General features: G+C 44.4%; 1 protein-coding gene across 1 annotated transcript in view; it reads right to left on the reverse strand.

Moving 5' to 3' along the window:
- Nucleotides 1–702: 702 nt before the first annotated feature.
- The window catches only part of WIPF2 (WAS/WASL interacting protein family member 2), a 447965-nt gene continuing 435984 nt past the window's right edge, over nucleotides 703–12683 (reverse strand). Inside the window, exon 8 of the mRNA XM_069634575.1 lies at nucleotides 703–3823. Within this exon, the coding sequence (XP_069490676.1) occupies nucleotides 3783–3823 (41 nt within the window). The 3' untranslated portion in view covers nucleotides 703–3782. The remainder of the gene's footprint in view (nucleotides 3824–12683) is intronic.

Consider the following 12683-nt stretch of genomic DNA (forward strand, 5'->3'; position numbering starts at 1 on the left):
TCCCATAACCCAAAAAAATAATCATGTTCTGCTTTATCCTTCAAGCTGCACTTAACACATGGATGTGATTCAATTTATATAGCTTGCATGTGAATTTCAAAACAAAGAGGCTCTATTCACCTGAAGAGTATTGAGACCAGCTGGTGGCTGTCGTTAGCACCATAGAAAGGATGATGCCATCCATCTTTTTCATAGCTACCACTGGAATGAAGAAACGATCCTTTTCATGAGGGATAAGAAAGATGTATGAAACTCAAGTTATAGCGACATCCTTGCTGGGGTAAACATTCTATGCACGATTAATTGTGAAGTGTGAAGAATTGAAGCAATCCCATGAAGCACACAAGTATCAGCTGCACGAACAATTACTTGAAAGAAAAATAAGTGTGGATTATAGAACAGAAAAGGCATGCTCTGGTCATCATAGAAAAAACTCCAAGAACGCAATTTTTCAGATCATAGTTGATTAACGAAAATGAAGGGATTTAGTTTGAGATGGGGAGAGCACAGGTGAGTGTGGCGAGATTTGGGCAAGGAGGAAAGCAGAGCCATGTATCAGTCCTTTAGCTATCGGACTTGGCCACTACACTGATTTCCATCCAAAGATGTTTGGAAACAATAGATACAAAGGCACGAGAAACATTCAGGAAATTCCACACATAGGTTAAACTCAAGATTGAAGAAATACATGAGCAGTGAGAGTTCTCTCTAAATATATATCTATATATTTTATTATTTTAAACAAAAAATGCACAGTGCATTTAACTTCACTCCCAGCGAAGTAGGCTGGGCAGATACATTACCCACGGGCCCCAGATAAAGACAAACTTTGCATTTAGCAGAGTGGAGCAACCACCCAGAACATTTAGAGACATAGCCATGGGAACAAAAGGACTTGGGAGTTTAAAGACGAGCAGATGCTAGTATCCTTTACGAGAAAACCCACCTCCATCCTATATTACACTTTTTTTTACAACATAGAAAAAGGATCAATAACTGTGATTACCATACTTTCCCATTATTTACGAGTGAATATACATTATTATAAACATAAATCTGGTACCAACATACGTAGTGTGTGAGACAAAACTGTTAGGTGCAGAAATATTAATCAAACAATTTCCAGAAAACGGGCATTACACAACCCTTGATGGTAGGTCACTTCGTAACTAAGAGCTGTGACAAGTCTGTAATCCCCCTGCCCCAAAGCGATGAGTCTGCTTGCTCTACGCCTTTCATGAAACAAGTACCTACGAGCACTGGCCCTTTGACACCAAGGTGATCATACCGCTATGCCTGAAAGTGTCATTTTCAAAATCACCTCAACGTACCAGATAACCAACTCCTTAGAAACCTGTGACCTTTTTGCCTGGGTGAGCTTGCCACTCTAATCCTCTAAGGTGAATGAAGACCCACGCGTCTGCTTCAGAACTCGGTGGTTATTGCTAATGGTTATGCTTTGCTAGTTCAGGACTGTCTCTTTGCCTATTCTTTCCCAGTTGTTGATTGCTTATGTGTCCATTAATGCCTGCTCTCCACCTCGCAGCCAGCACTAGACTTGCATGCCTGTTGTCGAACGTCAGACCTGTGTGGCACATTGGAGGCCTCTATGTTGCAAGCTCAGTAATCAATGTGCCCCACACCTTCTCATCCTTTATTCTTAATCAAGTGCAGTGTTGTGAGAGAGATTAAAGTGCCTCGGATGGCAAATTATTCATAACCAAACTTGACAGCGATGCCCAGAATGAACATGTCTTGCACCAACTATTCCAGAGCACATGGAATGGTCTTTCGCAAAGACATTTTCAACCGCTGCAATATTTGCAAAGTTATTTACCATATAACTTTTAAGAAAGGGTAAAAGAGACATGTAGGACTTTAAAAGCAAATACCCAGATTATAAATGTGCCCAATACAAAGAATGCTTTTGTGGTTCAAGCAAACTTTCGCATTCCCATTTGAGGCCAAGATATTTGCTGGCGTGGCAGAGCCTTCCTGCTCAGTCTGAAATTTAAGCACCATATACGAAAATAAGGAGCAGGCATTGATGGGCAAGGATCACTTTAGAGAACATACAAATAATAACGCGAATGCAGAAGAAATCTTATATTCGACAGACACTACGAGTAGCCAACGGTCACATGGCTATCAGCAGAGGAAGAGATTAGCTAGCTTATCTATACAAAGCAAAAAATCCACCTGCTTGAGTTATAGCCATTACAGTTACCTGATAGACTAGTGTGACCCACAGTCGTCACACAGGGACCAGCCAGCTTCCTTCTGTTCTCCGAAAAAACAAACTTAAAAATATATTTTCTCTTTTTGTTAGGCAGATGGGTTCTAAACCCCATATTTTGTTTCCTAACCGTTACAAGTTAAGGTTAAAATTTAAAATGTGGTAAAGGCATTAAAATCAGACAGAATAAAGATCAGATTCGATAGCACTAGGAAAACCAACCATTTTGACTTGAACCAATGCCTCTCGAGTGCATCATAGTTCAGTGGCAAGGAACTGGCATATTGGCCATTCAATGGGCACACTGGTCGGCAATCTTGATTCAGAGTAGGCGTCCACCATAACTGATCTGTCGAAGCAGCAGAGGGTGTTGATGCAGGATTTATGAAAAATGTGCAAGTTATCCAGAGAAGCAAATCAACAATTGGTCCGAAACTATTGTAGAGCTCACATTAGCACTGCTAAAGGAGCTGCTCCACCTTATACCAGCCAAGCAGAACACATGACAGGCTGCCAAAACCAAGTCTGCCTGGTACTGGTCTAATAAACTGGAGCACTGAAAGAATACGCCTTCCCGGCAGGTTATTGCTTCCACAGTGCCCTTTTTGGCCACATGACAGAGGACACACCACTTCTAAACGATCTCTTAGTAGAGCAAGCAGCACAAATGCGAATGCAGGCACCAAGCAAAAAAAGGAAGATCCTGAAGTTATGACTGCATCGGTCTTCGGGGCCGCTCCGACAGCCTCCACATCATTTAGTTTTCAAAAAAACGAGGTCAAGGCGATTTGGTCCAAGGGGGCCTGTTCAACACATTTTATGGTCCCACAAAGGATACAATTATAAACCAACTTACCGTAGTGCTTTGGGGACAGGAAAGCTTTTACTGCATTTCTTAACCTCCCCAATACATACACACATTGAATCTGGAACAGTAGAGTGCCGTTTCAAGGTGCAATTCAGTTTTGAGAAAAAGAAAAAATAACCTTTATCATTAGTGTTAATTCATTAGCGTGTACATCAAATAGAGTTCTGCAAATTTCAATCTGTAAACGTAATAGTTACCACCCTAAACCTTAAATCTGCACCTTTCAAGTTTCAAGAGTATTCTACTCATCACCTTAGCCAACACGTTTGATTCAGGTCTCTTAAGAAAATATGTACCAGGTGAGACAAAGATGGCATTGCCTGATGGGCGTACACAGTACAGCTCAAACACGCTTTGCTGGCTCATGTAGTTTGTTCCCCTCCACCACCGGTCCTTAAGTCTTATTTTAAATCTCTTCTAACCCGAAACAATCAGATCTCAAGTTCTTCATCCAAGTACCAACTTGAACAGTGTCTGGGGCACATCAGCAACCCCTTTATGAAATGCAAATAGTGAGGATTTGGAGTTTCATGTCTTCCTTTCCTTGTCTTCCTTGTGCTGAAAATGCTTGGATTATTCTCATGCAGGGTTGTTAAAGGTGGGAACAAAGGAGTGTGGAAGGCTGGGGGTAGAAGATCCCGTTTGGAGAAAACAGTGTTCTTCATAGGATGCAGGTCCTCACCTTGGGATGGGCGGTAATGGAGGTGCACCACGCATGGCTGAAATACAATGAATACATATGACTCAATGGAATCTGTGGCGCAGCAATCCCTCTTACCACAAACAGACATTTTGAATAGCATTGAAAATGCAGCCAGACAATCGCTGGATGGCCACAGTGCTCAGCTATTATCGGTTTCTAAATGGGAAGAAGGTAGTTATGGAAAGTCTTCACAAGTAGAAGCACAATGTTTTGGGGTAACAGACTAACATATTTGCAATTTCTGTGGCATTCATTCTGACTCATTATGAACAAACGAGCAAACATTCCAATTTATGGTCAAACGAATAGACTAACAGAAACTACTGGCATATGAATTTAGCTTTGGATAAACATGTAAATAGACAATGGCTGTACGGTACCATACCACTTGTGTGAAAGAATAGGAAATTATATGTATTGTAACTTCTCATGTGCAGAGTAACAGTAAAAAGCAAAGCAGCAGCAAGCCACAAGTTACGATTCACCCACAGACCACTAGTAATTTTAGAGAGGATACCCCAGGCCTCAAAGTCTCTTACCAGACCTTCAGGTCAGGTAACTTAGTTGATCTATTTGACCTCACAGAAATGCACTAGAACACAAACAGGAAGTGATATTTTGTTTAACAAAGCAGTGAACATTACCACTACAGCTAGAATTGTCCTAATTACGCCCAGAACGAAATATGCTGCCAATAGATGGCACTTGTATAGGAGCCGGCCAGACCAGAGAGGGCGAGCTCACTGAACGAATTGGTCTTGCAGGAATCAACTCGCACCAGTGGCGAGTTTGGGCCTTGTGTTAGCCCCTCTGCTTCCACCCAGACCAACATTTGCGGCATGTGCACACCAATTAAAACAAGCTCTGACGATCTTTTCTTTTGGCTTTTGTTCTGCAAATTTCTCACCTACCCAATTTAACCCCATCGAAAAATGCTTAAAAAGTCTAAATAAAATTGCAAACACTAAATGCCGCAAAATGACGCTCATATAACTCGGTCCCACCCGAACAATATGAATACAAGATGCTGCCAATATGCTTGGAGCCAATAAACAGTTGGATGCAGCATTTCATCACGTGAGTGCCACAGTATTGCTGTGAAGGCGGATGCTACCACAAACATTTGGATATTATTTGCTCCAAAATAAGCACCAAAGAACACTTAACAAGCTAGATCCGTGTCGCCATCCTTCCTGCACCCCCACTACACCAGTTGTGCCACCCACGTCTAATCCAAAGCAGAGGCTTCTTTCTACAAGTTAAATAAGTTATGTCCCTTTCTCACAACAGACCATATTATGTTGTACGTCACTGTGGCATGGGCCGGGACAACTGGAACCTCTGGAATCTGGTGGAGGTGGGCACTGTTTTAAAGCAAGGACAAGGTGTTTTTTATGCAGGACCTAACAGCCTCCACACATCATGGCACCCCTTCACCACACCACAAAATGTCGCCACACCTAGTGGGGGAAGATTGATTTGTGGGCACTACTGGTACTCCACCTGCCCCTGCACTTAACAGACTACCTCCTATTGCAGTCCCACTTTGAACTAACTTGGTTTTCTGAAGGTGTTTGCATTACACATTCATCTCTATATGGCAGTCACAATAGGAAGAACAGATTATTTACCATAGTGACTACTATACTCCGCCCATAGCCCCCTTCCCTAATACGGATGAGCACCTGGCCACTCCCTCGTTTTGGTCTTTTCCTACACGAAACACCCACCAGTCAGCCCTATTATCAAGTCAGACATGGCAGCCATTTAAGCAGGGATGGCAGCAGGGTGTATGGAGGGAAGGGGACTATGGGCCAATTACAGTGGCCTTTACAGTAACTTTCTTACTTTTCCATCCAGTCCCCTTTCCTCCATACTCGTATATTCTCAGGCATCCGAGAAAGGGGTGTTGGCAATCTACAGATCTGCTGCAAAGGGTTTCTGAATATGCCTTGCCCAAAAGCAGCATCACTCCCTCAAACATCTATCGCGTCCATAGTGTTTGCAGGATACATGAAGGTAGGCAAAGATCTCTGCTTGCAGATTTCAAACGGATTCATGTCGCTGGTAAGCAAGAGGCCGTTTTGTCCTCCAGTGCGCACCAAGGCCCTGTCTAGTGGTCTTTTTCTACAATTTGTAAGTTCCCAAAATGGTGGATAGCAACCAACAGGCTATAATCCCCATCGAAGCCACTGAACACGGTTAGATACTCCCAAAGGGCACAAAAAGTGGTGTGGATTTCTTTACATTTCAGAGACATCCCCACGTCCAACAGTGCAGCATCCTGTCTGCCTCTGAGGCAGGGTTCAGAATTCTTTGTTGATGTCAACGTTTGTCAGAATCTTTGTAAGGAGGGAATGGTGGTTCCTAATAAGGTTTTCCATATTGAATGCTATTAAAGGCTTCTTACAGAGTGCTTGAAGTTCACAAATCATGCATGCCAATATACCCAACAGAAAGGCTTTGAGAAGGACCCAGCATAGTTCTGTGGAGTCCATGGGCTCAAAAGATTCTTGCATTAATACTGAATGAATCCCGATTAAGCCCCAAGGAGAACAGGGTTTTCTTCGCAGCAGGAACAGGGAGTCAAGTCCATCAATGATTGGATTAGAAAAGCTGCCCATAACCTAGTAATCAACGATAGCTGCAATGTAGGTTTCTAGAGGAGTCCAGAGACCCCAGATACAGCTAAATGTGTAACAAAAACAGCACAACACTGGTGCAAGATTTCAGGGGATTGAGGTCATTCTAGACGTCAGTGGCAAAAACATGTACACTTGCTGGTAACAGACCTGATGGAATCATGCAACCTTGACAACACCATTGTTCCCATCAGAGAGTCTCAAGCCACCAAAATCAAGTACCTCAGGGACCAGGCCGCTAAGCAGAACGACTCAAGGGGGTGACGGTGCAGTAGAACCATCCCTGACCATTGAGACAGGACTGGCTAGTCGGGTAGAGGCCAGAGCGGCTGGCACAACATTCTGGATGTCCAAGAACCAAGTTCTCTTTGACTAGGTCTGTGATCAGGAAACTGACAGCCCATGGTCCTTTTTAATTAGTGCATAACCTTCGTTAGTAGTGGAGGAAATGCATACCAAGTTTGGCAATCCTAGAGCAGGAGGAAGGCACAGCCAACTGCAACATCAGACCTTCAACAAAGCATACAAAAGTCACTTGTGTTCCACTGAAAAGGAGGTCCACCAGGGGGCGGTCCTCATGGATTCAGCACCTCCCTGTAGAGCTATCTCCTATTTGTATGGGCGATGAGGCTGAACGTCATGTGCCCATCATTCTCCTGACCCGCCACATGTGATACAATGAGACTGGTGCAGGCACAAAGCCCAGATTTGCAAAACCGGGCAGCTTAGAGGGCATGACTTGGTTCTAAAAGCTTGTTAATATAGAACACTGCTTTATTGATATGTTGGAGATGGGCCTGTCTCAGGTGGAGTCTTGTGGGTGGGGTGGGCGGTGCTAGCAAAACACATGAAATCATTCCACAGGCAGGCACCATCTTCAGCAGGTGATGTCTGAGATGCCTCCCAGAGGCCACGCTACTCCCACTCATAACCCTAATCTTGCATTCCAAGCCCTGATCAGGGCCCTCTCCATTTACTCCAGGCATCCGCCTGGTCTTATCCCTTCACCGGCCATACTGCAAGCAGGCAGCCTCTTAAATTGGCTCCCTGGACCACCTGACCGCTCCACTCCCCGATTCCACCTTCATTCAGGCTCCATGGTGTCCTGCAACTGGCACCATTGCAAGGGGCATAATTGCCAAAGGTGTGATCGGTTTCACCCTGTTAAGAATTGGAGGGGCCGTGGGCCTGGGTCTCTGGCCTAGCCATGTCAATTCTTCCAACCACAGTGCATAATTTGCCTACTTCATATCGAGTTCAGCCCTCCTTTTTAATCACTGTTTTATGTTCCATCTGGCCCGGTGTCCCATTTCTTACCCCACCACTTACTCGGACACCACATATTCCAACATCGTGGCTTTGAACTGATCGTTGCCCTCTGTTTGCTGCTTGTGTATGTTAAGTCTGCATTGGGATGCCATTGCTCACTGCCTGTATACCTTTTCTACATTTGCTGCAAAATCCCTTGTGTTCGTGGGTTGACCGATTATGCATTTTATTTACTCTTACCCCTAACATGGGGGAAAAGTCTTCTCTGCAACCAATACTGTATTCCTACGCCTCCCATCGTTATGAAGCCTGCACCACCCCCTCGCTCTACTGCTTATCTTGCTCCCCCTGCTCAGCCCTGTATTCTGTCCTTTATAGCACCTAGCCCCTCCCTTCTTGCCTCAATAGGCATCCTTTCTTCCTCCTACCATCTCATTCCTTTCCACCATATCCCTGCCCTTTGCCCCTACCTTAAAATGCCAACTAGTCACCCTCTTTCTCATCTCATGTATCCCCTCTACCTTCTCTGATAAGCCCTTTTCTCTTCCCCTTCTAACACCAGGACTCAAAAACCCAATCATCCAAGAAAAAAAAACATTACTGGCCACAGCCTCACAACCCGCCTGTCCACACACCTCCCACTCCCTTGCCAGCCACCAGCAGTCACATGCATCACTTGCTGAAACCTGGATCTCCCCCTTGACTTAGTCACCCCTGCGTTACACACTGCCTCCAATACCTTCTCTCACTCCTCTCGCGCTCCTCTCGGGCTGGTCAACAAAGCCCAACCCTCTACCCATTTTTGACCGCTCTCTCTCTCTCGACGGATTGCTATCCAACTCCTAGTCCACCCAAATAATCACTTATCAACAGGCAGGTCCACTTAACACCTCTTTCACTGACTACCATCATCCCGAATCCCTTTCTCCAGACTCACTCTTTTAGCACTCCTGGGAAGACTAATCAACCTCCCCAAAACTTTCACCCAGCCTCAAACTTCATCTCAACTATCACTCCATCGCTTCCCTTCAAAATCTACCCACTCACACCTAGGGCTAGTCTTCCTCCCCTGCTCTCTCAGCACCTCCAATCTCACTATGGAACCTTCCCCTTCAGACCACTCAATTCATTTCAACAGTCATCCCACTTGCTTCTTCCCCATTATACCCCACCAAACGTAAATTGAAACAAAAATCCCTGCCCTCCTACTTTACCAATTTTGGGCCCAACCTTCTCTTCCTTGCTTGCTTCACCCCTGGCCTTGGCAATGGCATAGGCCTTTGCTGATTTGACATAGGCTCTCAGCTCTCATTCGACCTACTCTATTCCTCTTGTACCATCACTCTTTCCCAATGGTCACAGCCTTTGATTACCGCCGCCCTACCCCAGATATACCTTCTTACAAACCAAATGCAACATCACCTCCAAGTGTCTTAAAGCCCGCATAGCTCTTCTCCTGGCCTAGAAGACAGCCTTCCTATACCTCACAACTGCCCTCTACCTCTGCCACAGCATCCAACTATACTAAACCCATAACCCCTCTACATTCAACCCCTCACAAACTCTTATCCACACTTCAAACCATGACCTCTTTGACTTGACCCGTAACCATCTCCTCTGACCTCTCCGTCAAGGACTGCCACCTCCTACTTTTGCAAGATCACCACAATCTGACACTCCCACCTCCCCCCATTACATTGCACACCCTCTACCCATCCCCACTTTCCACTCCCACTACTCTAGAACAGGCTCCCGTCCTTACGACTGCAAGCCCTCCCACCCACCAGTGCCCCATCTGAACCATTCAAACCCCCCACCCCTGGCAGTCAGAACTAACACACATCAGCTGCAGACATCTCTCCTCCCAATTTAACCTCTGCCTCAGCTCATTTGCAGCCTGCTTCAAGATTGTAACTGTCCTATCCTAAAAAGACCCCCAAAAGATCCCAAAAATCCTGCCATCATCCTGTTTCTCTCCCATTCAATACTTGGAAATCGTTGCACTACTCTTCAACAAGATCTCTTACCTGCACTTTAAAAATATCTGTGACTGCTCTCCAGGTCAGGTTTCATAGTCACTATAGTGAACAGGCCACTCAATGTCTCCAACCTGCTTACCTCCACACACCACTCAAAACTGCCCTCCATATGCACGACCCCTGCTGCCTTTGACGCGGTTCTCCATTCTTCGCTTCTCTAAACACTAGCCAGCCTCAGCATCAAGTGAACTGCTCTTGAATGGTTTACCTCCAATCTCACAATGATCCTACTCTATAGCATGGAATTCTAAAACCTGTATTAATTTATTACACATCCTCCCTTCCATTGCAAATCTCCCCTCTGACTCTACCACCACCCATTTGCCGATTAAATGAAAATTGCTGCTCAATTAGCGGCAAAAACCCTTATTCTAACCCAAAGTCATCTGGACTACTGTGCAATCCTTTTGCTAGGCCTCCCTCCATTTTCCTTCTCTCCCGACAAAACATCGTCAACAATACCACCGACACACACTGCAATCTCCCCCATCCCCAGACACTGCCTTCAAACTGGATAGCAGTTCATTAAACACAGATCCCTCTTCAAGTTCCTTCTACTTGTGTTTAAATCTCCGGCATCGGACCTCCCCCTACCCCTCAAGTTGCTGATACCATCTCCAAGTGCACTCCCCATTTAAACTCCATTGTAATACTTTCAACAATCTGTCCCAGCCCACCTTGAGCCCCCTGCAACTTCATCATCCTTGTCCCTTTGCATTGGAAATCCCCAAGTCAAAAGCTCAACTACAAATCAATCTAAATCCTCCCTGAAGCTCCATCTGGTCAATCTTGAAGGGGGAATCCTCTACCTACTTCAACACCACCTCACCCACTGACTTCTTTGCACCCTTCTTTGTACAGTTAATCTGCATTAATCCAGCCCTTAAGAGTAATGCCTATATTTTGTCTGTACCATGCATGGTCTATGTTCCATCACTTCCTTACCACCCTGTTTCATTACCCATCCTACTAATTAAGATTCCTGCTTTCAGACTATCATGGTGTCCAAGTTCTTTTTGGGAAGCATTTCAGGGTGCGACATCTTCCATACAATAACAAAAGACACATCAGGCCAAGCAACTTCTGAAATTGTGGAGCAGGAAGATTGGTGCTCTAGAGAAAGTTTGCAATTCGAGTGAATCCTTTACAAAGTGGAGAGTAGGAGAGCCGCTCCCACCCCCCAGTATGAGATTAGTCCAATGTACTATGATCTCAGATTAGGGGCGAGAGGCGATTATGCCAGTTGGAGGATGTAGTGGTCCGATTGACTCAAGGGGTGGAGGTCCAGATCAGCCATTTGTCGAGGTATAGGTAGATGCAAATGCATTGTAGAGACTGACGGGACACTATAGAGTACTTCACCTTGATGAATTGAGAGCAAAGAGTTGGTCCTTGTACTGGTAATGGGCAGCCATTATTGAGAAGCAGACAAGTTTTCTGTGTGGCTGCCAGAATATGAATGCACATATATGCATCCTTTAGAACTAGTGTGCATGGCCAATCCCCCTCCAAGGCTGAGAGTATCTGGGTCAGAGTGCCCATTTCGAATCTTTCCTTTATTAAGAAATTGTTGGAGCAAGAGCATGCGAGAACGAGAGCGCTTGTGAGGGAGAGAAAGCACTTTGAGAGTGAGCAAGAGCATTGTATTGTCAACCCTTTATTGCATTAGCCTGGGGTCTGAATGAAGATATGATGCAGCAGATGACCACTGTAGTACAGATTCCTCGCGACAATATGATGAACATTGCTTACCCAATAATCCTCTTTGTGGCTTGTAGCTGCCTAGAACCACATGCTTTGCATAGAGCGACATCTAGGGATTGGTGCAGAATATCACTTGTTTCCCTCAAATTCAAAAAGGTGGAGTCTACAGTCTCGTCACATGTACATGTAACCATGATAAAAAAATTGGGAATAGTCCGTCCCAAAAGGTGCCCGCACTCGGCGACACAAATCCAGCCATCACTGCAGACAATGCATCGGTTTTCTTCAGTAATCAGCTTTTTTTATTTTACACAAACTGACATCTTTCACCACTACAGGCTTCTTTGGAGTGTTAGTGATCTGTTTCTTCCCATTTTTTATTTCCATTACATGTGCCCACACCCTTTGATTCTGCCAGGACTCAGTACCTCAACTGCATAGTGTCAGCCATTTTGGAATTGAGTCATTTTGGCCTTAATATGCCATCTTTTCCGCTCATATCACAGATTGCGATATTACAGATTGTGGCTCTTACTGACCATGTATTCCAGCTAAGATTAATATCTGGTACACATCACAAAAACCTGCTGTCACGATCAATGTGTTTTTCATTATAATGCCAATGACAAAATAACTGACAGTGCTATGAGCACAGCCTTTCTGATCACTCCAGTAGGCAGGACCTACCACAGGGATACCAGGAGCTACCAGAGATCCTTTTTTAAATTTGCATCCATTTTGTATGAATCATTGTGTTTAAATGTGTTCTAATTCTTCTTTATTATCATTCTCCAATAATGAAAGTTAATATCACTTTTACATGTTTAGAAGGCATCAGCTGGCCCTAAAAGCCAAAAGTAGCTCTTGGTGGTTTCAAGGTAACCAGGCTCTACTATGTTAGAAGCAGGAGCTCAATAGCTCCCCTCAATTTCGAACCCTGAAATAGTCAAATTGTATCAGTTTATTAATAGCACTTTAGTGTATATATATATATATTGTACATTGTAAACTTACCGATAACCATGATGCATTTAATAGATATAAAGTGCACTGGGCACATACTAGTCATAGGATGCAGAACATTCATATTCTGAAATGCATAAAGATAGAATATCTAATAGCCATGAACAAAGTGCAATATGCATTTCCATTCCACATTAGACAGATGTCAAGCATTTTTTACATATCAAAATAAGGTGCTTAGTGCTAACGGTCTATAATT

The sequence above is a fragment of the Ambystoma mexicanum genome, chromosome 13, assembly GCF_040938575.1.
Source record: "Ambystoma mexicanum isolate Mex_15411 chromosome 13, UKY_AmexF1_1, whole genome shotgun sequence".
In the NCBI taxonomy this organism is placed as follows: Eukaryota; Metazoa; Chordata; class Amphibia; order Caudata; family Ambystomatidae; genus Ambystoma; species Ambystoma mexicanum.